General features: G+C 44.6%; 2 protein-coding genes and 1 long non-coding RNA gene across 47 annotated transcripts in view; 2 read left to right on the plus strand and 1 right to left on the minus strand.

Moving 5' to 3' along the window:
• si:busm1-57f23.1 (uncharacterized protein LOC368621 homolog) overlaps positions 1-8,363 on the plus strand; it is a 28,444-nt gene extending 20,081 nt beyond the window's left edge. For all 3 annotated transcript variants that reach the window (XM_052524887.1, XM_052524886.1, XM_052524885.1), the window contains exons 3-5: positions 6,358-6,509; positions 6,941-7,045; positions 8,046-8,363. In XM_052524887.1, coding sequence (XP_052380847.1) covers positions 6,358-6,509; positions 6,941-7,045; positions 8,046-8,132 — 344 coding nt within the window. In that variant the 3' untranslated portion in view covers positions 8,133-8,363. The remainder of the gene's footprint in view (positions 1-6,357; positions 6,510-6,940; positions 7,046-8,045) is intronic.
• Positions 8,364-14,962: 6,599 nt separating this feature from the next.
• LOC127931632 (uncharacterized) lies at positions 14,963-20,384 on the plus strand. 43 transcript variants are annotated; one of them, XR_008141967.1, is made up of 14 exons: positions 14,963-15,082; positions 15,547-15,770; positions 15,803-16,026; positions 16,059-16,154; positions 16,219-16,634; positions 16,923-16,986; positions 17,051-17,146; positions 17,211-17,274; positions 17,339-17,402; positions 17,546-18,633; positions 18,698-18,953; positions 18,987-19,050; positions 19,243-19,722; positions 19,819-19,933. It is a non-coding gene; the product is annotated as an uncharacterized LOC127931632 (long non-coding RNA). The 43 variants fall into 43 exon arrangements; XR_008141990.1 differs by lacking the exons at positions 16,923-16,986; positions 17,051-17,146; positions 17,211-17,274 and having other exon boundaries at positions 17,275-17,402; positions 17,546-18,089; positions 18,122-18,153; positions 18,218-18,633; XR_008141995.1 differs by lacking the exons at positions 16,923-16,986; positions 17,051-17,146; positions 17,211-17,274 and having other exon boundaries at positions 17,275-17,402; positions 17,546-17,865; positions 17,962-18,025; positions 18,090-18,633.
• Positions 20,385-20,883: 499 nt separating this feature from the next.
• rassf6 (Ras association domain family member 6) overlaps positions 20,884-26,325 on the minus strand; it is a 39,836-nt gene continuing 34,394 nt past the window's right edge. Inside the window, 5 exon segments of the mRNA XM_052524889.1 lie at positions 20,884-21,284; positions 23,178-23,275; positions 23,385-23,503; positions 23,701-23,752; positions 23,867-23,968. Coding sequence (XP_052380849.1) covers positions 21,212-21,284; positions 23,178-23,275; positions 23,385-23,503; positions 23,701-23,752; positions 23,867-23,968 — 444 coding nt within the window. The 3' untranslated portion in view covers positions 20,884-21,211.

The raw sequence follows: 26,325 nt of genomic DNA on the forward strand, positions 1-26,325 counted from the left end.
AGTAGTACTAACCCTTTACTAGTCCTGTATTAGAGTAGTACTAACCCTTTACTAGTCCTGTATTAGAGTAGTACTAACCCTTTACTAGTCCTGTATTAGAGTAGTACTAACCCTTTACTAGTCCTGTATTAGAGTAGTACTAACCCTTTACTAGTCCTGTATTAGAGTAGTACTAACCCTTTACTAGTCCTGTATTAGAGTAGTACTAACCCTTTACTAGTCCTGTATTAGAGTAGTACTAACCCTAACCCTTTACTAGTCCTGTATTAGAGTAGTACTAACCCTAACCCTTTACTAGTCCTGTATTAGAGTAGTACTAACCCTTTACTAGTCCTGTATTAGAGTAGTACTAACCCTTTACTAGTCCTGTATTAGAGTAGTACTAACCCTTTACTAGTCCTGTATTAGAGTAGTACTAACCCTTTACTAGTCCTGTATTAGAGTAGTACTAACCCTTTACTAGTCCTGTATTAGAGTAGTACTAACCCTTTACTAGTCCTGTATTAGAGTAGTACTAACCCTTTACTAGTCCTGTATTAGAGTAGTACTAACCCTTTACTAGTCCTGTATTAGAGTAGTACTAACCCTTTACTAGTCCTGTATTAGAGTAGTACTAACCCTTTACTAGTCCTGTATTAGAGTAGTACCCTAACCCTTTACTAGTCCTGTATTAGAGTAGTACTAACCCTTTACTAGTCCTGTATTAGAGTAGTACTAACCCTTTACTAGTCCTGTATTAGAGTAGTACTAACCCTTTACTAGTCCTGTATTAGAGTAGTACTAACCCTTTACTAGTCCTGTATTAGAGTAGTACTAACCCTTTACTAGTCCTGTATTAGAGTAGTACTAACCCTTTACTAGTCCTGTATTAGAGTAGTACTAACCCTTTACTAGTCCTGTATTAGAGTAGTACTAACCCTTTACCAGTCCTGTATTAGAGTAGTACTAACCCTAACCCTTTACTAGTCCTGTATTAGAGTAGTACTAACCCTTTACTAGTCCTGTATTAGAGTAGTACTAACCCTTTACTAGTCCTGTATTAGAGTAGTACTAACCCTTTACTAGTCCTGTATTAGAGTAGTACTAACCCTTTACTAGTCCTGTATTAGAGTAGTACTAACCCTTTACTTGTCCTGTATTAGAGTAGTACTAACCCTAACCCTTTACTAGTCCTGTATTAGAGTAGTACTAACCCTTTACTAGTCCTGTATTAGAGTAGTACTAACCCTAACCCTTTACTAGTCCTGTATTAGAGTAGTACTAACCCTTTACTAGTCCTGTATTAGAGTAGTACTAACCCTTTACTAGTCCTGTATTAGAGTAGTACTAACCCTTTACTAGTCCTGTATTAGAGTAGTACTAACCCTTTACTAGTCCTGTATTAGAGTAGTACTAACCCTAACCCTTTACTAGTCCTGTATTAGAGTAGTACTAACCCTAACCCTTACTAGTCCTGTATTAGAGTAGTACTAACCCTTTACTAGTCCTGTATTAGAGTAGTACTAACCCTTTACTAGTCCTGTATTAGAGTAGTACTAACCCTTTACTAGTCCTGTATTAGAGTAGTACTAACCCTTTACTAGTCCTGTATTAGAGTAGTACTAACTAACCCTTTACTAGTCCTGTATTAGAGTAGTACTAACCCTTTACTAGTCCTGTATTAGAGTAGTACTAACCCTTTACTAGTCCTGTATTAGAGTAGTACTAACCCTTTACTAGTCCTGTATTAGAGTAGTACTAACCCTTTACTAGTCCTGTATTAGAGTAGTACTAACCCTTTACTTGTCCTGTATTAGAGTAGTACTAACCCTTTACTAGTCCTGTATTACAGTAGTACTAACCCTTTACTAGTCCTGTATTAGAGTAGTGCTACTAACCCTTTACTAGTCCTGTATTAGAGTAGTACTAACCCTTTACTAGTCCTGTATTAGAGTAGTACTAACCCTTTACTAGTCCTGTATTAGAGTAGTACTAACCCTTTACTAGTCCTGTATTAGAGTAGTACTAACCCTTTACTAGTCCTGTATTAGAGTAGTACTAACCCTTTACTAGTCCTGTATTAGAGTAGTACTAACCCTTTACTAGTCCTGTATTAGAGTAGTACTAACCCTTTACTAGTCCTGTATTAGAGTAGTACTAACCCTTTACTAGTCCTGTATTAGAGTAGTACTAACCCTTTACTAGTCCTGTATTAGAGTAGTACTAACCCTAACCCTTTACTAGTCCTGTATTAGAGTAGTACTAACCCTTTACTAGTCCTGTATTAGAGTAGTACTAACCCTTTACTAGTCCTGTATTAGAGTAGTACTAACCCTTTACTAGTCCTGTATTAGAGTAGTACTAACCCTTTACTAGTCCTGTATTACAGTAGTACTAACCCTTTACTAGTCCTGTATTAGAGTAGTACTAACCCTTTACTAGTCCTGTATTAGAGTAGTACTAACCCTTTACTAGTCCTGTATTAGAGTAGTACTAACCCTAACCCTTTACTAGTCCTGTATTAGAGTAGTACTAACCCTTTACTAGTCCTGTATTAGAGTAGTACTAACCCTTTACTAGTCCTGTATTAGAGTAGTACTAACCCTTTACTAGTCCTGTATTAGAGTAGTACTAACCCTAACCCTTTACCAGTCCTGTATTAGAGTAGTACTAACCCTAACCCTTACTAGTCCTGTATTAGAGTAGTACTAACCCTTTACTAGTCCTGTATTAGAGTAGTACTAACCCTTTACTAGTCCTGTATTAGAGTAGTACTAACCCTTTACTAGTCCTGTATTAGAGTAGTACTAACCCTTTACTAGTCCTGTATTAGAGTAGTACTAACCCTTTACTAGTCCTGTATTAGAGTAGTACTAACCCTTTACTAGTCCTGTATTAGAGTAGTACTAACCCTTTACTAGTCCTGTATTAGAGTAGTACTAACCCTAACCCTTTACTAGTCCTGTATTAGAGTAGTACTAACCCTTTACTAGTCCTGTATTAGAGTAGTACTAACCCTTTACTAGTCCTGTATTAGAGTAGTACTAACCCTTTACTAGTCCTGTATTAGAGTAGTACTAACCCTTTACTAGTCCTGTATTAGAGTAGTACTAACCCTTTACTAGTCCTGTATTAGAGTAGTACTAACCCTTTACTAGTCCTGTATTAGAGTAGTACTAACCCTTTACTAGTCCTGTATTAGAGTAGTACTAACCCTAACCCTTTACTAGTCCTGTATTAGAGTAGTACTAACCCTTTACTAGTCCTGTATTAGAGTAGTACTAACCCTTTACTAGTCCTGTATTAGAGTAGTACTAACCCTTTACTAGTCCTGTATTAGAGTAGTACTAACCCTTTACTAGTCCTGTATTAGAGTAGTACTAACCCTTTACTAGTCCTGTATTAGAGTAGTACTAACCCTTTACTAGTCCTGTATTAGAGTAGTACTAACCCTTTACTAGTCCTGTATTAGAGTAGTACTAACCCTAACCCTTTACTAGTCCTGTATTAGAGTAGTACTAACCCTTTACTAGTCCTGTATTAGAGTAGTACTAACCCTTTACTAGTCCTGTATTAGAGTAGTACTAACCCTTTACTAGTCCTGTATTAGAGTAGTACTAACCCTTTACTAGTCCTGTATTAGAGTAGTACTAACCCTTTACTAGTCCTGTATTAGAGTAGTACTAACCCTAACCCTTTACTAGTCCTGTATTAGAGTAGTACTAACCCTTTACTAGTCCTGTATTAGAGTAGTACTAACCCTTTACTAGTCCTGTATTAGAGTAGTACTAACCCTTTACTAGTCCTGTATTAGAGTAGTACTAACCCTTTACTAGTCCTGTATTAGAGTAGTACTAACCCTTTACTAGTCCTGTATTAGAGTAGTACTAACCCTTTACTAGTCCTGTATTAGAGTAGTACTAACCCTTTACTAGTCCTGTATTAGAGTAGTACTAACCCTAACCCTTTACTAGTCCTGTATTAGAGTAGTACTAACCCTTTACTAGTCCTGTATTAGAGTAGTACTAACCCTTTACTAGTCCTATATTAGAGTAGTACTAACCCTTTACTAGTCCTGTATTAGAGTAGTACTAACCCTTTACTAGTCCTGTATTAGAGTAGTACTAACCCTTTACTAGTCCTGTATTAGAGTAGTACTAACCCTTTACTAGTCCTGTATTAGAGTAGTACTAACCCTTTACTAGTCCTGTATTAGAGTAGTACTAACCCTTTACTAGTCCTGTATTAGAGTAGTACTAACCCTTTACTAGTCCTGTATTAGAGTAGTACTAACCCTTTACTAGTCCTGTATTAGAGTAGTACTAACCCTTTACTAGTCCTGTATTAGAGTAGTACTAACCCTAACCCTTTACTAGTCCTGTATTAGAGTAGTACTAACCCTAACCCTTTACTAGTCCTGTATTAGAGTAGTACTAACCCTTTACTAGTCCTGTATTAGAGTAGTACTAACCCTAACCCTTTACTAGTCCTGTATTAGAGTAGTACTAACCCTTTACTAGTCCTGTATTACAGTAGTACTAACCCTTTACTAGTCCTGTATTAGAGTAGTACTAACCCTTTACTAGTCCTGTATTAGAGTAGTACTAACCCTTTACTAGTCCTGTATTAGAGTAGTACTAACCCTTTACTAGTCCTGTATTAGAGTAGTACTAACCCTTTACTAGTCCTGTATTAGAGTAGTACTAACCCTTTACTAGTCCTGTATTAGAGTAGTACTAACCCTTTACTAGTCCTGTATTAGAGTAGTACTAACCCTTTACTAGTCCTGTATTAGAGTAGTACTAACCCTTTACTAGTCCTGTATTAGAGTAGTACTAACCCTAACCCTTTACTAGTCCTGTATTAGAGTAGTACTAACCCTTTACTAGTCCTGTATTAGAGTAGTACTAACCCTAACCCTTTACTAGTCCTGTATTAGAGTAGTACTAACCCTTTACTAGTCCTGTATTAGAGTAGTACTAACCCTTTACTAGTCCTGTATTAGAGTAGTACTAACCCTTTACTAGTCCTGTATTAGAGTAGTACTAACCCTTTACTAGTCCTGTATTAGAGTAGTACTAACCCTTTACTAGTCCTGTATTAGAGTAGTACTAACCCTTTACTAGTCCTGTATTAGAGTAGTACTAACCCTTTACTAGTCCTGTATTAGAGTAGTACTAACCCTTTACTAGTCCTGTATTAGAGTAGTACTAACCCTTTACTAGTCCTGTATTAGAGTAGTACTAACCCTTTACTAGTCCTGTATTAGAGTAGTACTAACCCTAACCCTTTACTAGTCCTGTATTAGAGTAGTACTAACCCTAACCCTTTACTAGTCCTGTATTAGAGTAGTACTAACCCTTTACTAGTCCTGTATTAGAGTAGTACTAACCCTTTACTAGTCCTGTATTAGAGTAGTACTAACCCTTTACTAGTCCTGTATTAGAGTAGTACTAACCCTTTACTAGTCCTGTATTAGAGTAGTACTAACCCTTTACTAGTCCTGTATTAGAGTAGTACTAACCCTTTACTAGTCCTGTATTAGAGTAGTACTAACCCTTTACCAGTCCTGTATTAGAGTAGTACTAACCCTTTACTAGTCCTGTATTAGAGTAGTACTAACCCTTTACTAGTCCTGTATTAGAGTAGTACTAACCCTAACCCTTTACTAGTCCTGTATTAGAGTAGTACTAACCCTTTACTAGTCCTGTATTAGAGTAGTACTAACCCTTTACTAGTCCTGTATTAGAGTAGTACTAACCCTAACCCTTTACTAGTCCTGTATTAGAGTAGTACTAACCCTTTACTAGTCCTGTATTAGAGTAGTACTAACCCTTTACTAGTCCTGTATTAGAGTAGTACTAACCCTTTACTAGTCCTGTATTAGAGTAGTACTAACCCTTTACTAGTCCTGTATTAGAGTAGTACTAACCCTTTACCAGTCCTGTATTAGAGTAGTACTAACCCTTTACTAGTCCTGTATTAGAGTAGTACTAACCCTTTACTAGTCCTGTATTAGAGTAGTACTAACCCTTTACTAGTCCTGTATTAGAGTAGTACTAACCCTAACCCTTTACTAGTCCTGTATTAGAGTAGTACTAACCCTTTACTAGTCCTGTATTAGAGTAGTACTAACCCTTTACTAGTCCTGTATTAGAGTAGTACTAACCCTTTACTAGTCCTGTACTAGAGTAGTACTAACCCTAACCCTTTACTAGTCCTGTAGTGATTATAGCCTCTGTATAACGGTCTGCTATCGGTCCACCGCACCAACAAACATCTTCCGGAATGAGCAATACTGCTAAGTGAGCGCAGTGACGGTGTTCCACTTGCTGCTCGACATGTTCAGCTCCATGTAACTGAGTGTTGTGGTTGTAGAGAACATCCAGCTTCTGGGTGGCTGGTTCAGCAGAGACCCAGAGAGCCTGGAGGTGCAGACCACTGCTAAAGCTGCTGTGGACCACTTTAACACCCAGTCTAATGCCAGGAAATTCTTCAGACTGATCAATGTCATCTCCGCTGAGACTCAGGTGACAGTATTATCCAGGCTACATCCTAAATGGTCCCCTATTTCCTCTAGGGTACATCCTAAATGGTCCCCTATTTCCTCTAGGCTACATCCTAAATGGTCCCCTATTTCCTCTAGGCTACATCCTAAATGGTCCCCTATTTCCTCTAGGCTACATCCTAAATGGTCCCCTATTTCCTCTAGGCTACATCCTAAATGCCCTCCTATTAACCCTAGAGTGCACTGCCTTTTTCATTTGGGACATTGTCCTATACTTCTAACTACCTCCCTTTAAGTGGTAAAGTCATTTACACAACTTCTGCAATTCATATATAACATTACTTGTATATAATTGTACAAACATCTCTTATTATTAGTTAATTTATTAAACTAAAAAGATGATGTCAACAGGTGGTATGGTTGTTTCTTACTAAGGCTCTATGACCCAAACAGGTGACTAACGTGATCAACTATAGGATCGAGGTGATCATCGGGAAGACCAAGTGCCTCAAGACGGAGCACAACTCAGATGTGGAGTCCTGTGTCCTGGGGAAAAAGGTTACTTTTTCTGATGCTCATGGATATACAGAGCAAAGATTATACGGATATACTGTATGGGATTTAGAAACTGGACGTATGTCCCACATGGCACCCTATTCTCTATACAGTGCACTACTATTGACCAGAGTAGTGCACTACTATTGACCAGAGTAGTGCACTACTATTGACCAGAGTAGTGCACTACTATTGACCAGAGTAGTGCACTACTATTGACCAGAGTAGTGCACTACTATTGACCAGAGTAGTGCACTACTATTGACCAGAGTAGTGCACTACTATTGACCAGAGTAGTGCACTACTATTGACCAGAGTAGTGCACTACTATTGACCAGAGTAGTGCACTACTATTGACCAGAGTAGTGCACTACTATTGACCAGAGTAGTGCACTACTATTGACCAGAGTAGTGCACTACTATTGACCAGAGTAGTGCACTACTATTGACCAGAGTAGTGCACTACTATTGACCAGAGTAGTGCACTACTATTGACCAGAGTAGTGCACTACTATTGACCAGAGTAGTGCACTACTATTGACCAGAGTAGTGCACTACTATTGACCAGAGTAGTGCACTACTATTGACCAGAGTAGTGCACTACTTAGGGAATAGGGTGCCATGTGGTGTTACATAAGTGTAATTCTGAAATAAGTGCTTCTGCATTGGAAAGCTCCAGATTTAGCAGTTCTTTCCTTTAATGGAGAGATTTAAGCACTTAATGCAGATACTGAGCTGGGCTTTTAGAGCCTTATAATTACGTAAGTAAAACAAAATGACCATTTTATAGTATGCAGTACATATAGTGAGTGACCTGGTGGTACCAGAGCGGTTTGTGTTTTCATTCCGCTCCATGTCCTGTCCCAGACACGTTTGTAACAATAGCACAGACAGGTCTGGTACTCAGGCTATACATACAGTACACCATGTAATATTGACCTCATAGATCACAGTGTCTATACAGTTTATTGACATTAATGTGACGTAATCGTTTGTTTTACAGCGCCTGACATGTACGTTTGAGGTGTGGTTTAACCCTCGCAATGAAAAGTACGAGATCTCCAACTCCTCTTGCCAGAAGCAAATCTGACTCCAGATCAGTTTCAACCAACCAACTACATGATCTGTCCTCTTCCTCCTGTAATATGTAACACTGACTCTAGACCAGTCATCACTGACTACCTGAACATGACGATGACTATCTACAGAGTTACGCTACAACGAAATGGTTCATCGTTGAATGACTTGACTTTTCAAAACTGCTTAGATTTCTTTTAGGATTTGATGTGATTTTGTTTCTAATAAAATTGTTTTCAACTGACATTATTTAAGGACCTATTTTTTGTAGTTTTAAATTATATGATTTTGGGGGAAATGTTATCAGTGGATGACCAGATTCATTTGACTCTTGGACAGAGATGACAGAGTTCCCTACTTGGACAGAGATGACAGAGTTCCCTACTTGGACAGAGATGACATAGTTCCCTACTGGGACAGAGATGACATAGTTCCCTACTGGGACAGAGATGACATAGTTCCCTACTGGGACAGAGATGACATAGTTCCCTACTGGGACAGAGATGACATAGTTCCCTACTGGGACAGAGATGACATAGTTCCCTACTGGGACAGAGATGACATAGTTCCCTACTGGGACAGAGATGACATAGTTCCCTACTGGGACAGAGATGACATAGTTCCCTACTGGGACAGAGATGACATAGTTCCCTACTGGGACAGAGATGACATAGTTCCCTACTGGGACAGAGATGACATAGATCCCTACTGGGACAGAGATGACATAGATCCCTACTGGGACAGAGATGACATGGTTCCCTACTGGGACAGAGATGACATAGTTCCCTACTGGGACAGAGATGCCCACTCGGTAGGACTGCGTGGCCTCAGACAGTTCCATCACCAAGTTCGCTGACAACACAACAGTAGTAGGCCTGATTACCAACAGCGACGAGGCGGCCTACAATGAGGAGGTAGGCACTCTGATGGGGTCGTGCCAGATAAACAGCCTCTCCCTCAACGTTAGCAAAACAAAGGAGCTTATTGTGGACTTCAGGAGGAACCAGGCTGGACTCAACCTCATCCTCATCACCGTGGAGACCGTCAATAACTTCAAATTCTTCGGTGTACACATCTTAGAGAAGCTGAAATGGTCAAACCACACGGACACTGTGGTGAAGAAGGCACGACAGCGACTCTTCAACCATTGTCCCGAGGGCCTCACATTGATCTACAGGAGCACCAGCGAGAGCATACTGTTGGGATGCATCACATCAAGGTACGGCAACTCCCCTGCGGACTGCAATGCACTTCAGAGGCTGATATGTTCAGCCAAGAGCACTGTTGGGTGACCAACAAAAACCAGCACTATTTTGACCTTACAGTGAAATTCTTACTTAAAAGCCCGTATTAACCAACAATGCAGTTAAGAAAAATACGTGTTAAGAAAGTATTTTCTCAAATAAACTGAAGTAAAATAATAAATAAATACAAATAAAAATAAAAAAAACAGTCAAAATAAACAGTACCAGTCAAGTGTGGACACACCTACTCATCCCAGGGTTTTTCTTCATTTTTATTATTTTCTACATTGTAGAATAATAGTGAAGACATCAAAACGATCAAACTACACACATGGAATCATGTTATATCCAACACAGTGTTAAACAAATCAAAATATATTTTATATTTGAGATTCTTCAAGTAGCCACCCTTTGCCTTGATGAAAGCTTTGCACTGGCTTGGCATTCTCTCAACCAGCTTCATGAGGTAGTCACCTGGAAAGCATTTTAATTAAGAGGTGTGCCTTCATACAAGTTCATTTGTGGAATTTATTTCCTTCTTAATGCGTTTGAGACAATCAGTTGACTTGTGACAAGGTAGGGGTGGTATACAGAAGACAGCCCTATTTAGCAAAAGACCAAGTCCATATTATGGTGAGAACAGATCAAATAAGCAAAGACAGTCCATCATTACTTTAAGACATGAAGGTCGGTCAGTGCGGAACATTTCAAGAACTTTGACATTTCTTCAAGTGCAGTCTCAAAAACCACCAAGCGCTATGATGAAACTGTCTCTCATGAGGACCACCACAGGAAAGGAAGACCCAGAGTTACCTTTGCTGCAGAGGATAAGTTCATTAGAGTTACCAGCATTAGAAATTGCAGCCCAAATAAATGCTTCACATAGTTCAAGTAACAGATACATCTCAACATCAACTGTTCAGAGGAGACTGAATCAGGCCTTCATGGTTGAATTGCTGCAAAGAAACCATTACTAAAGGACACCAATAATAAGAAGAGACTTGCTTGGGCCAAGAAACAAGAGCAATGGACATTATAACGATGGAAATGTGTCCTTTGGTCTGAAATCCAAATTGGAGATTTTTTGTTCCAACCGCTGTGTCTTTGTGAGACGAAGGTGAACGGATAATCTCCGCATGTATATTTCCCACCATAAAGCAGTGAGGAGGTGATATGGTTTGGGGGTGATTTGCTGCTGAACCTGTCTGTGATTTATTTAGAATTCAAGACACACTTAACCAGCATGGCTGCCACAGTATTCTGCAGCGATACTCCATCCCATCTGGTTTGGGCTTAGTGGGACTATCATTTGTTTTTCAACAGGACATTGACCCAACACACCTCCAGGCTGTGTAAGGGCTATTTGACTAAGGAGAGTGATGGAGTGCTGCATCAGATGACCTGGCCTCCACAATCACCCGACCTCAACCAAATTGAGATGGTTTGGGATGAGTCTGAGGACTGCAGAGTGAGGGGAAAGCAGCCAACAAGTGCTCAACATATGTGGGAACTCCTTCAAGACTGTTGGAAAAGCATTCCAGGTGTTGCTGGTTGAGAGAATGCCAAGAGTGTGCAAAGCTGTCATCAAGGCAAAGGGTGGCTATTTTAAATATATTTAGCTATATTCATATCCGTTTAACACTTTTTTGGTTACTATTTAATATATGTTAGTTCATAACAGGCTTTGATTACATTTCCAATATCCTTGCGGAAATTCTGTAAGAGTAATGTGTATACCAGTTATTTGATGGTCTGACCGCATTCTGTCCTCTGTCAACACATTTGAAACTTTTGGTTAACATGAGAAAGCAGGCAAGACGACTAGCTTCATTAAAGCCTCGGCAATGTATCTCTCACTAGGTCAGGATATTTAAGTCTCCATATATCCACTAATTCCAATATATCCATGACTTTTGTAATTTCCATAAGTGCCCGAGGGTGATAGTTTGTAGTGTGATTACACCTGTGCTTTTACACCTGCATTGTTTGCTGTTTGGGGTTTTAGGCTGGGTTTCTGTACAGCACTTTGAGATATCAGCTGATGTACGAAGGGCTATATAAATAAATTTGATTTGATTTGATTTCCTGTAAGGTCCATTGAGGTATTTAAAACCGTGTTATAATCTCCCCAAATTGAGTTGTCCTCCCAGTGACTGGCTGACCATCCCTGTACTCATGGATCCTAGGGGCCTTTAAGAGATAGGCTCAGGTGGTAAAAAGCTATTTTGGTCACATTCCTAAAGTGTGATTCAATCAACTCCTTTGTTTTGTTGACATTGAGGGAGAGGTTGTCATGGCACCACAATGCCAGTTTAAGTTTGCTGACAACACCACAGTTTTAGGCCTGATAACCAACAACGAAGAGTCAGCCTACAGGAAGGAGGTAAGTAAACTGGCATTGTGGACAACCTCTCCCTCAATGTCAACAAAACAAAGGAGTTGATTGTTGACTTCAGGAAGCAGAGGAGGGAACATGCCTCGATCCACTCTCTGCAGTAGAGAGAGTCAGCAGTTTGAAGTTCCTGGTCGTCCACATCACAGAGGGCTTTACATGGACCAGCAACACCACCACTCTGGTCAAGATGGCGCAACAATGTCTCTACTTCCGAAGGCAGCTGAAGAAATTCACCCCAGGTTCATCTCCAAATACTATCCCTGCACCATCGAGAGAGTCCTGACCAGTTGCATCACGACCTGGTACAGGAAATGCTCTGTCCATGACCGCAAGGCCTTCCAGCGGGTGGTGAAGACGGCCCAGTACATCACTGGGACCGTGGCCCTCCAGCGGGTGGTGAAGACGGACCAGTACATCACTGGGACCGTGGCCCTCCAGCGGGTGGTGAAGACGGCCCAGTACATCACTGGGACCGTGGCCCTCCAGCGGGTGGTGACATCACTGGGACCGTGGCCCTCCAGCGGGTGGTGAAGACTGCCCAGCCCCTCCAGCGGGTGGTGACATCACTGGGACCGTGGCCCTCCAGCGGGTGGTGAAGACGGCCCAGTACATCACTGGGACCGTGGCCCTCCAGCAGGTACATCACTGGGACCGTGACCCTCCAGCGGCGGCCCAGTACATCACTGGGACCGTGGCCCTCCAGCCGTGGCCCTCCAGCGTGTAAGACGGCCCAGTACATCACTGAGACCGTGGCCCTCCAGCGGGTAGTGAAGACGGCCCAGTACATCACTGAGACCGTGGCCCTCCAGCGGGTAGTGAAGACGGCCCAGTACATCACTGGGACCGTGGCCCTCCAGCGGGTAGTGAAGACGGCCCAGTACATCACTGGGACCGTGCTCCCATCCATACAGGCCTAACCCGGACAGGAAGAGCACGTCAGACTCAACCCACTCAAGTGACGCCTCCTCAAGTGACGCCACACCTCCTGAGTCTGAATAGGACTCTTTTTATCCGGGATGAATGGAACTAGCTTCATGTTCCTATTCTCATCTTTTACTATTTCTGAAGGAACATTTTGTTAGAATATGTATACCATGTGTGTCACTAATTAAACTTCAAACTTCTGTTTTATTATTTTATTTATTTATTTCCTCAAACTATCCTCTATATTCCCACGACTTTTCTCTCATCAATACATTGCATTCAAGGCAACAAAATAATGTCGATAAAGCTGAAATTGGTGAAAGTCTCAGTCAGACAGACGGACACAGAGACAGACAGGTCAAATCTAAATCAAACTTTATTTATACAGCACATTTCAGACGTGGAATGCAACACAATGTGCTATTTAAAACAACTAAAGAATAACAATATCACCTGAACGACTCAAAAATCACCCTAAGGAAAATCAAAGCTAAAATTGTGTGTTTTGATCTCTTTTAAAAATGTCCACAGTGGCAGACTATTCCAGAGACTGAGGGCATAATAACTAAAGGCTGCCTCTCCTTGTCTCTTGGTCCAAGGCTTTGGGATAGTTAAAAGGCCAGTACCAGAGGACCTGAGGGACCTACTGGGTACATAACTTAAGTGCATGTGTGTATTGGGGTTAGAATAATCTTTAAATTAATTCTAAAACTCACAGGCAGCCAGTGCAGAGACCTTAGAACTGGTGTAGTGTGTGCTCTCTGTCTGGTCTTGGTCAGTAGCCGCGCTGCAGCATTCTCTATGTTTTACAGTGCAGAGACCTTAGAACAGGTGTAATGTGTTCTCTGTCTGGTCTTGGTCAGTACCCGCGCTGCAGCATTCTGTATGTTTTGCAGTTGACCAATGGCTTTCTTGAGTAGACCAGACAGGAGAGCATTACAGTAGTCAAGCCTGCTTGTAATAAAAGCATGGATGAGTCTCTCTGTATCAGCCTGAGAGAAACGACTGCACCTTGGCAATGTTCCTCAGGTGGTAAAAAGCTATTTTGGTCACATTCCTGTGATTCAAAACGGAGTTCAGAATCTAAAATAACAGCTAGTTTTTTTAACTGGTGTTTTGTCTTTATTGCCTGTGAATTAAAATGTGCGTTGAGATTCTCTCTGTGCTTTGTCTACAACCTGTCTTGATTTAGCTGTAGGAAGTTGAGCCATCCAAGTATTTAAATCACGAACACAGTTTGTATATTCTCTGAGTTATGTTCACCAAGGTTGACGAAAAATTATTGACCGGTACACAAGGTGCTAAACCCACCTCTGTACTGGAGAGTCCAACCCCTCCTCTCCGGTCAGTCCAGAAGGACATCATGGTCAACAGTGAGGAATGCACCATTTAAATACAAGAGCAAAAGGACATAGAGCTGTTTGGCATCTGTTTTGGCTCTAGGATCATTTGCTAGGATCATTTGCTTCCAACTAAGGCTGTCTCTCTGTTGGCTCTAGGATCATTTACCACTTGAACTAACGCTGTCTCTGTGCTGTGGTGGGCTGCAAAACCAGATTGGTATTTGTCAAAAATACAGTTGGCACTTTAAAAATCATTCAGCTGTTTGAAAACCAATTTCTCCAGGATTTTGGTTACGAATGGAAACTATTTAGAAGAAGGTGGTGGGGACATACAGTATAGACGCCTCTGGTACTGTAAGACAATTAAGACCAATGGAGATCAACAATCCTTTTGGGCAGATTGAATTCAGACTGCATATGCCGGGTCAAAACTGTCCCCTGGTCACAAATATTTTAAACTCCTCAAAACCACCCCTATGACCCCCAGTTAAGTCACGTCCTGTAATCACAGGAAGCTGAAAATATATATACGGCCTCCAGAAAAACATGAAGCATCTGGAGGAACCTCCCAATGTCAATGGCGCCGCTGGCCAATCTTGGGTAATTATAATCTTTGCTATGATCAGGCAATCACTTTATAGGGCTTATTAAACAGTTAGTACGGGACAAGTAATCTGATTGGTCAGAAGTACATTCCAGCAATGATGTTAGTGATCATAACACCTCCACTAGCCAGTTAGTTAGCTAGCCGCGTGTTATTGAAAAATGACTGAATCACTTCATGATTCAACAGTAACAAACCAGTGTACAAACTGGCAGCTAGCTAGCACTTATTTGTTGTGTTGTCAAGACTCTATTACAGAAACAGGAGTTAGCTGTCTAGGTGGAGGGATGACAACTCATTCAGGAGCTAGCTGTTAGCTGTGTAGGTGAAGGGATGACTACTAGTTCAGCTGTGTAGGTGGAGGGATGACTACCAGTTCAGCTGTGTAGGTGGAGGGATGACTACTAGTTCAGCTGTGTAGGTGGAGGGATGACTACTAGTTCAGCTGTGTAGGTGGAGGGATGACTACTAGTTCAGCTGTGTAGGTGGAGGGATGACTACTAGTTCAGCTGTGTAGGTGGAGGGATGACTACTAGTTCAGCTGTGTAGGTGGAGGGATGACTACTAGTTCAGCTGTGTAGGTGGAGGGATGACTACTAGTTCAGCTGTGTAGGTGGAGGGATGACTACTAGTTCAGCTGTCTAGGTGGAGGGATGACTACTAGTTCAGCTGTGTAGGTGGAGGGATGACTACTAGTTCAGCTGTGTAGGTGGAGGGATGACTACTAGTTCAGCTGTGTAGGTGGAGGGATGACTACTAGTTCAGCTGTGTAGGTGGAGGGATGACTACTAGTTCAGCTGTGTAGGTGGAGGGATGACTACTAGTTCAGCTGTGTAGGTGGAGGGATGACTACCAGTTCAGCTGTGTAGGTGGAGGGATGACTACTAGTTCAGCTGACTACTAGTTCAGCTGTGTAGGTAGAGGGATGACTACTAGTTCAGCTGTGTAGGTGGAGGGATGACTACTAGTTCAGCTGTGTAGGTGGAGGGATGACTACTAGTTCAGCTGTGTAGGTGGAGGGATGACTACTAGTTCAGCTGTGTAGGTGGAGGGATGACTACTAGTTCAGCTGTGTAGGTGGAGGGATGACTACTAGTTCAGCTGTGTAGGTAGAGGGATGACTACTAGTTCAGCTGTGTAGGTGGAGGGATGACTACTAGTTCAGCTGTGTAGGTGGAGGGATGACTACTAGTTCAGCTGTGTAGGTAGAGGGATGACTACTAGTTCAGCTGTGTAGGTGGAGGGATGACTACTAGTTCAGCTGTGTAGGTGGAGGGATGACTACTAGTTCAGCTGTGTAGATGGAGGGATGACTACTAGTTCAGCTGTGTAGGTGGAGGGATGACTACTAGTTCAGCTGTGTAGGTAGAGGGATGACTACTAGTTCAGCTGTGTAGGTGGAGGGATGACTACTAGTTCAGCTGTGTAGGTGGAGGGATGACTACTAGTTCAGCTGTGTAGGTAGAGGGATGACTACTAGTTCAGCTGTGTAGGTGGAGGGATGACTACTAGTTCAGCTGTGTAGGTGGAGGGATGACTACCAGTTCAGCTGTCTTAGTGGAGGGATGACTACTAGTTCAGTTGTGTAGGTGGAGGGATGACTACCAGTTCAGCTGTCTTAGTGGAGGGATGACTACTAGTTCAGCTGTGTAGGTGGAGGGATGACTACTAGTTCAGCTGTGTAGGTGGAGGGATGACTACTAGTTCAGCTGTCTTAGTGGAGGGATGACTACCAGTTCAGCTGTGTAGGTGGAGGGATGACTACCAGTTCAGCTGTGTAGGTGGAGGGATGACTACTAGTTCAGCTGTGTAGGTGGAGGGATGACTACTAGTTCAGCTGTGTAGGTGGAGGGATGACTACTAGTTCAGCTGTGTAGGTGGAGGGATGACTACTAGTTCAGCTGTGTAGGTGGAGGGATGACTACTAGTTCAGCTGTGTAGGTGGAGGGATGACTACTAGTTCAGCTGTGTAGGTGGAGGGATGACTACCAGTTCAGCTGTGTAGGTGGAGGGATGACTACCAGTTCAGCTGTCTTAGTGGAGGGATGACTACCAGTTCAGTTGTGTAGGTGGAGGGATGACTACCAGTTCAGCTGTGTAGGTAGAGGGATGACTACCAGTTCAGCTGTCTTAGTGGAGGGATGACTACTAGTTCAGCTGTCTTAGTGGAGGGATGACTACTAGTTCAGCTGTCTTAGTGGAGGGATGACTACTAGTTCAGCTGTGTAGGTGGAGGGATGACTACCAGTTCAGCTGTCTTAGTGGAGGGATGACTACTAGTTCAGCTGTGTAGGTGGAGGGATGACTACTAGTTCAGCTGTCTTAGTGGAGGGATGACTACTAGTTCAGCTGTGTAGGTGGAGGGATGACTACCAGTTCAGCTGTCTTAGTGGAGGGATGACTACTAGTTCAGCTGTGTAGGTGGAGGGATGACTACCAGTTCAGCTGTCTTAGTGGAGGGATGACTACTAGTTCAGCTGTGTAGGTGGAGGGATGACTACTAGTTCAGCTGTGTAGGTGGAGGGATGACTACCAGTTCAGCTGTCTTAGTGGAGGGATGACTACCAGTTCAGCTGTGTAGGTGGAGGGATGACTACCAGTTCAGCTGTGTAGGTGGAGGGATGACTACTAGTTCAGCTGTGTAGGTGGAGGGATGACTACTAGTTCAGCTGTGTAGGTAGAGGGATGACTACTAGTTCAGCTGTGTAGGTGGAGGGATGACTACTAGTTCAGCTGTGTAGGTAGAGGGATGACTACTAGTTCAGCTGTGTAGGTGGAGGGATGACTACTAGTTCAGCTGTGTAGGTGGAGGGATGACTACTAGTTCAGGGATGACTACTAGTTCAGCTGTGGAGGAGGGATGACTACTAGTTCAGCTGTGTAGGTGGAGGGATGACTACTAGTTCAGCTGTGTAGGTGGAGGGATGACTACTAGTTCAGCTGTGTAGGTAGAGGGATGACTACTAGTTCAGCTGTGTAGGTGGAGGGATGACTACTAGTTCAGCTGTGTAGGTGGAGGGATGACTACTAGTTCAGCTGTGTAGGTGGAGGGATGACTACTAGTTCAGCTGTGTAGGTGGAGGGATGACTACTAGTTCAGCTGTGTAGGTGGAGGGATGACTACTAGTTCAGCTGTGTAGGTGGAGGGATGACTACTAGTTCAGCTGTGTAGGTGGAGGGATGACTACTAGTTCAGCTGTGTAGGTAGAGGGATGACTACTAGTTCAGCTGTGTAGGTAGAGGGATGACTACTAGTTCAGCTGTGTAGGTGGAGGGATGACTACTAGTTCAGCAGTGTAGGTGGAGGGATGACTACTAGTTCAGCTGTGTAGGTGGAGGGATGACTACTAGTTCAGCTGTGTAGGTGGAGGGATGACTACTAGTTCAGCTGTGTAGGTGGAGGGATGACTACCAGTTCAGCTGTGTAGGTAGAGGGATGACTACCAGTTCAGCTGTGTAGGTGGAGGGATGACTACCAGTTCAGCTGTGTAGGTGGAGGGATGACTACTAGTTCAGCTGTGTAGGTGGAGGGATGACTACTAGTTCAGCTGTCTAGGTGGAGGGATGACTACCAGTTCAGCTGTGTAGGTGGAGGGATGACTACTAGTTCAGCTGTGTAGGTGGAGGGATGACTACTAGTTCAGCTGTGTAGGTGGAGGGATGACTACTAGTTCAGCTGTCTAGGTGGAGGGATGACTACCAGTTCAGCTGTGTAGGTGGAGGGATGACTACTAGTTCAGCTGTGTAGGTGGAGGGATGACTACTAGTTCAGCTGTGTAGGTGGAGGGATGACTACTAGTTCAGCTGTGTAGGTGGAGGGATGACTACTAGTTCAGCTGTGTAGGTGGAGGGATGACTACCAGTTCAGCTGTGTAGGTGGAGGGATGACTACTAGTTCAGCTGTGTAGGTAGAGGGATGACTACTAGTTCAGCTGTGTAGGTGGAGGGATGACTACTAGTTCAGCTGTGTAGGTGGAGGGATGACTACTAGTTCAGCTGTGTAGGTGGAGGGATGACTACTAGTTCAGCTGTGTAGATGGAGGGATGACTACTAGTTCAGCTGTGTAGATGGAGGGATGACTACTAGTTCAGCTGTGTAGGTGGAGGGATGACTACTAGTTCAGCTGTGTAGGTGGAGGGATGACTACTAGTTCAGCTGTGTAGGTGGAGGGATGACTACTAGTTCAGCTGTGTAGGTAGAGGGATGACTACTAGTTCAGCTGTGTAGGTAGAGGGATGACTACTAGTTCAGCTGTGTAGGTAGAGGGATGACTACTAGTTCAGCTGTGTAGGTGGAGGGATGACTACTAGTTCAGCTGTGTAGGTGGAAAGGATGACTACTAGTTCAGCTGTGTAGGTAGAGGGATGACTACTAGTTCAGCTGTGTAGGTGGAGGGATGACTACCAGTTCAGCTGTGTAGGTGGAGGGATGACTACTAGTTCAGCAGTGTAGATGGAGGGATGACTACCAGTTCAGCTGTCTAGGTAGAGGGATGACTACTAGTTCAGCTGTGTAGGTAGAGGGATGACTACCAGTTCAGCTGTCTAGGTAGAGGGATGACTACTAGTTCAGCTGTGTAGGTGAAGGGATGACTACTAGTTCAGCAGTGTAGGTGGAGGGATGACTACTAGTTCAGCTGTGTAGGTGGAGGGATGACTACTAGTTCAGCTGTGTAGGTAGAGGGATGACTACTAGTTCAGCTGTGTAGGTGAAGGGATGACTACTAGTTCAGCTGTGTAGGTGAAGGGATGACTACTAGTTCAGCTGTGTAGGTAGAGGGATGACTACTAGTTCAGCTGTGTAGGTGAAGGGATGACTACTAGTTCAGCTGTGTAGGTGGAGGGATGACTACTAGTTCAGCTGTGTAGGTGGAGGGATGACTACCAGTTCAGCTGTCTAGGTGGAGGGATGACTACTAGTTCAGCTGTGTAGGTAGAGGGATGACTACTAGTTCAGCTGTGTAGGTAGAGGGATGACTACCAGTTCAGCTGTGTAGGTAGAGGGATGACTACTAGTTCAGCTGTGTAGATGGAGGGATGACTACTAGTTCAGCTGTGTAGGTAGAGGGATGACTACTAGTTCAGCTGTGTAGGTAGAGGGATGACTACTAGTTCAGCTGTGTAGATGGAGGGATGACTACTAGTTCAGCTGTGTAGATGGAGGGATGACTACCAGTTCAGCTGTGTAGGTAGAGGGATGACTACTAGTTCAGCTGTGTAGGTAGAGGGATGACTACTAGTTCAGCTGTGTAGGTAGAGGGATGACTACTAGTTCAGCTGTGTAGGTAGAGGGATGACTACCAGTTCAGCTGTGTAGGTAGAGGGATGACTACTAGTTCAGCTGTGTAGGTAGAGGGATGACTACTAGTTCAGCTGTGTAGGTGAAGGGATGACTACTAGTTCAGCTGTGTAGGTAGAGGGATGACTACTAGTTCAGCTGTGTAGGTAGAGGGATGACTACTAGTTCAGCTGTGTAGGTGAAGGGATGACTACTAGTTCAGCTGTGTAGGTAGAGGGATGACTACTAGTTTAGCTGTGTAGGTAGAGGGATGACTACTAGTTTAGCTGTGTAGGTAGAGGGATGACTACTAGTTCAGCTGTGTAGGTAGAGGGATGACTACTAGTTCAGCTGTGTAGGTAGAGGGATGACTAGTCCTTCTGGTACCAAAAGGGCTTTCTATTAGATGCATCAGGTTCATTGAAAAATATTTCCATATTTAACTTTTTTCTACTTGTTGCTTTCAGTTCATCACTGATCATCATCTTTCAGGTTGACATTGAACCTTCCCTGGACATCTGTGTCCTCCTGTATGCTTTCAGGTTGACATTGAACCTTCCCTGGACATCTGTGTCCTCCTGTATGCTTTCAGGTTGACATTCAACAATACCTTCCCTGGACATCTGTGTCCTCCTGTATGCTTTCAGGTTGACATTGAACCTTCCCTGGACATCTGTGTCCTCCTGTATGCTTTCAGGTTGACATTCAACAATACCTTCCCTGGACATCTGTGTCCTCCTGTATGCTTTCAGGTTGACATTCAACAATACCTTCCCTGGACATCCTCCTGTAGTCTTTCAGGTTTAGTTATGGTGTAGTATGCCTGAGTCCCAAATGGCAACCTATTCCCTATACAGGGATGACTACGTTCCTGGTCTAGAGGTAGACTGTTCACTGTGTAGGTGAATAGGATGACTACTGGTCTAAAGTAGTGCACTATATAGGGAATAGGGCTCTGGTCTGTGTAGTGACTATATAGGGAATAGGGCTCTGGTCTAAGGTAGTGCACTATGTAGGGAATAGGGCTCTGGTCTAAAGTAGTGCACTATGTAGGGAATAGGGCTCTGGTCTAAAGTAGTGTACTATATAGGGAATAGGGCTCTGGTCTAAAGTAGTGCACTATATAGGGAATAGGCCCTGGTCTAAAGTAGTGTACTATATAGGGAATAGGGTGCCATTTGGGACACAGGTATTAGTTTCATCTTGAACATCCTCTTCCCTGGACAGTATGTCCCTTCATGTATTCTGTGTACTGTTGTTCTGGTATGTGTTGTGTGAAGTCCAGTCTGTGAGATGTCCACTCCTCACACCTCTGTCTCGGTCTTGGTGATCTTGGAGCTGAGAAGCTGAGACAAGACTATTTGCAGCTGGTTGTACCTATAGGACACAAAAACAGCCCATCACTGTTTAACTACAGGTGACACATCACCGTTTAGCTACAGGAGACACATCACCGTTTAACTACAGGTGACACATCACTGTTTAACTACAGGTGACACATCACCGTTTAGCTACAGGAGACACATCACCGTTATGCTACAGGTGACACATCACTGTTTAACTACAGGTGACACATCACTGTTGACACATCACTGTTGTTTAACTACAGGTGACACATCACTTCGTTTAACTACAGGTGACACATCACTGTTTAACTACAGGTGACACATCACTGTTTAACTACAGGTGACACATCACTGTTTAACTACAGGTGACACATCACCGTTATGCTACAGGTGACACATCACCGTTAAGCTACAGGTGACACATCACCGTTTAACTACAGGTGACACATCACTGTTTAACTACAGGTGACACATCACTGTTTAGCTACAGGTGACACATCACCGTTTAACTACAGGTGACACATCACTGTTTAACTACAGGTGACACATCACTGTTATGCTACAGGTGACACATCACTGTTTAAATACAGGTGACACATCACCATTTAACTACAGGTGACACATCACTGTTTAACTACAGGTGACACATCACCGTTTAGCTACAGGTGACACATCACCGTTTAACTACAGGTGACACATCACTGTTTAACTACAGGTGACACATCACTGTTTAGCTACAGGTGACACATCACCATTATGCTACAGGTGACACATCACTGTTTAACTACAGGTGACACATCACCGTTATGCTACAGGTGACACATCACCATTATGCTACAGGTGACACATCACTGTTATGCTACAGGTGACACATCACCGTTTAACTACAGGTGACACATCACTGTTTAACTACAGGTGACACATCACTGTTTAACTACAGGTGACACATCACTGTTTAGCTACAGGTGACACATCACTGTTTAACTACAGGTGACACATCACTGTTTAGCTACAGGTGACACTTCACTGTTTAACTACAGGTGACACATCACCATTATTCTACAGGTGACACATCACCATTTAACTACAGGTGACACATCACCGTTTAACTACAGGTGACACATCACCGTTATGCTACAGGTGACACATCACCGTTTAACTACAGGTGACACATCACCGTTTAACTACAGGTGACACATCACCGTTATGCTACAGGTGACACATCACTGTTTAACTACAGGTGACACATCACTGTTTAGCTACAGGTGACACATCACCGTTTAGCTACAGGTGACACATCACCATTATGCTACAGGTGACACATCACCGTTATGCTACAGGTGACACATCACCGTTATGCTACAGGTGACACATCACCGTTTAGCTACAGGTGACACATCACTGTTTAGCTACAGGTGACACATCACCGTTTAGCTACAGGTGACACATCACCGTTTAGCTACAGGTGACACATCACTGTTTAACTACAGGTGACACATCACCGTTTAGCTACAGGTGACACATCACCGTTTAGCTACAGGTGACACATCACCGTTTAGCTACAGGTGACACATCACCGTTTAGCTACAGGTGACACATCACCGTTATGCTACAGGTGACACATCACCGTTATGCTACAGGTGACACATCACCGTTATGCTACAGGTGACACATCACCGTTTAGCTACAGGTGACACATCACTGTTTAACTACAGGTGACACGTCACCGTTTAGCTACAGGTGACACATCACCGTTTAGCTACAGGTGACACAGAGTAAACACAGTACGGTTTAGATTCCAGATTGACCCAGTTGACCTGACAGAGTTGATTCAGTATACATTAACCCAGAACCTAGTCTGAATGTTTCGGTCCCCCTCTACTTTAGGTAACAGTTAGGGTAGTTGAACTCCTTCATAACTCACTTGGTGGTGATTCTCTGCACCGCTCTGTTCTCCTCTTCCTCCAGCTTCACTAGAACCCCCTCCAGGATGGGCAGCTCCAGGTTAAGGTACTGGGCCACCTGGGGACAGAGCAGAGCTAGTCATAGGCAAGGGGGTTAGTGCACTGCGTGTGGCTAGTGTCCAAAACTCATTCTGGCCTCAAAACCCTGCTGAAGGGCAGACACTCACATCGTTGCTCACTTCCTCTTCATCTCTGTCCATGAGGAACATCTTCATGATGTTCTCTGCTGGGCCCTGAACAAGCCTCTCCCACAGCGGCAGATCTGAGTCAGACAGCTTCTTCTTCTCTATAGGACGAAACAGACACTATTAATTCTAACCCTGGAGAACCCTAAACCCTGGAAAACCATAACCTTGGAGAACCCTAACAATGGAGAACCCTGGAGAGCCCCGGTTTACACCAATTATACCCCGTCCAACGTGTTAATGATGTCAGAAGGATTGCAGCATCAGTTGTGTTCTGGAAGAGAATGGCTCCACGTACCTCCACTTTGATGGACACAGTAGAGGGCAAACTCATTAGGATCATTTTCTATCTGCAACACAACGTGAAAGCACAGCGGTGAACCAGACTCACGTTAAAACCAAACCAGAAGACTTCCCCCAAGGTATCTAACAACAATACAACCTGGTAATTTGACATAATTCACCTTGAATTTCTGAAGGAGCTGTGATATGACCTGATGTGTTGTCATTTTGCTGTTGATACGGACGTTAGTGGATGTTCCGTAGGTTGGAGTGAATATGGAAGTCTAGAGAGAGAGAGAGAGAAACAGACAGAGACAAGAGACACAAAGAGAGAGAAACAAAGACAGAGAAAGAGAGAGAAACAAAGACAGAGAAAGAGACAGAGAAAGAGAGAGACGAGAGAGACAGAGACAGAGAGAGAGACAGAGAAAGGGAGAGAGATGAGAGAGAGAGAGAGAGAGAGAGAGAGAGAGAGATACAGAGGAGAGAAACAGAGGAGAGAGACAGAGACAGTTTAAAAAACAACTTTATTGGGTCTGGGAACCCACAACACAATAAACACTCAAACAACCAAGCAGATCCTCTCAGTGAGGGGCCAACCAAGCAGATCCTCTCAGTGAGGGGCCAACCAAGCAGATCCTCTCAGTGAGGGGCCAACCAAGCAGATCCTCTCAGTGAGGGCCAACCAAGCAGATCCCTCAGTGAGGGGCCAACCAAGCAGATCCCTCAGTGAGGGGCCAACCATGCAGATCCTCTCAGTGAGGGGCCAACCAAACAGATCCCTCAGTGAGGGGCCAACCATGCTGATCCTCTCAGTGAGGGGCCAACCAAACAGATCCCCTCAGTGAGGGGCCAACCAAGCTGATCCTCTCAGTGAGGGGCCAACCAAGCAGATCCCCTCAGTGAGGGGCCAACCAAACAGATCCTCTCAGTGAGGGGCCAGCCAAGAAGATCCCCTCAGTGAGGGGCCAACCAAACAGATCCCTCAGTGAGGGGCCAACCAAGCAGATCCTCTCAGTGAGGGCCAACCAAGCAGATCCTCTCAGTGAGGGGCCAACCATGCAGATCCTCTCAGTGAGGGCCAACCATGCAGATCCTCTCAGTGAGGGGCCAACCAAGCAGATCCTCTCAGTGAGGGGCCAACCAAGCAGATCCTCTCAGTGAGGGGCCAACCAAGCAGATCCTCTCAGTGAGGGGCCAACCAAACAGATCCCCTCAGTGAGGGGCCAACCAAACAGATCCTCTCAGTGAGGGGCCAACCAAGCAGATCCCCTCAGTGAGGGGCCAACCAAGCAGATCCCCTCAGTGAGGGGCCAACCAAAAGATCCCCTCAGTGAGGGGCCAACCAAGCAGATCCCCTCAGTGAGGGGCCAACCAAGCAGATCCCCTCAGTGAGGGGCCAACCAAGCAGATCCTCTCAGTGAGGGGCCAACCAAGCAGATCCTCTCAGTGAGGGGCCAACCAAACAGATCCTCTCAGTGAGGGGCCAACCAAGCAGATCCCCTCAGTGAGGGGCCAACCAAACAGATCCCTCAGTGAGGGGCCAACCAAACATATCCTCTCAGTGAGGGCCAACCAAACAGATCCCCTCAGTGAGGGCCAACCAAACAGATCCCTCAGTGAGGGGCCAACCAAGAAGATCCTCTCAGTGAGGGGCCAACCATGCAGATCCCCTCAGTGAGGGGCCAACCAAACAGATCCTCTCAGTGAGGGCCAACCATGCAGATCCCCTCAGTGAGGGCCAACCAAGAGATCCTCTCAGTGAGGGGCCAACCAAACAGATCCTCTCAGTGAGGAACCAAGCAGATCCCCTCAGTGAGGGGCCAACCAAACAGATCCCCTCAGTGAGGGGCCAACCATGCAATCCTCTCAGTGAGGGCCAGTTCAGATCCCCTCAGTGAGGGGCCAACCATGCAGATCCTCTCAGTGAGGGGCCAACCAAACAGATCCCCTCAGTGAGGGGCCAACCATGCAGATCCTCTCTGTGAGGGGCCAGCCAAACAGATCCCCTCAGTGAGGGCCAACCATGCAGATCCTCTCAGTGAGGGCCAGCCAAGCAGATCCCCTCAGTGAGGGGCCAACCAAACAGATCCTCTCAGTGAGGGGCCAGCCAAGAAGATCCCCTCAGTGAGGGGCCAACCAAACAGATCCTCTCAGTGAGGGGCCAACCAAGCAGATCCTCTCAGTGAGGGGCCAACCAAGCAGATCCTCTCAGTGAGGGGCCAACCAAGCAGATCCTCTCAGTGAGGGGCCAACCAAGCAGATCCTCTCAGTGAGGGGCCAACCAAGCAGATCCTCTCAGTGAGGGGCCAACCAAGCAGATCCTCTCAGTGAGGGGCCAACCAAGCAGATCCTCTCAGTGAGGGGCCAACCAAACAGATCCCCTCAGTGAGGGGCCAACCAAGCAGATCCTCTCAGTGAGGGGCCAACCAAGCAGATCCTCTCAGTGAGGGGCCAACCAAGCAGATCCCCTCAGTGAGGGGCCAACCAAGCAGATCCCCTCAGTGAGGGGCCAACCAAGCAGATCCCCTCAGTGAGGGGCCAACCAAGCAGATCCTCTCAGTGAGGGGCCAACCAAGCAGATCCTCTCAGTGAGGGGCCAACCAAGCAGATCCTCTCAGTGAGGGGCCAACCAAGCAGA

This window comes from Oncorhynchus keta, chromosome 9 (genome assembly GCF_023373465.1).
Source record: "Oncorhynchus keta strain PuntledgeMale-10-30-2019 chromosome 9, Oket_V2, whole genome shotgun sequence".
In the NCBI taxonomy this organism is placed as follows: Eukaryota; Metazoa; Chordata; class Actinopteri; order Salmoniformes; family Salmonidae; genus Oncorhynchus; species Oncorhynchus keta.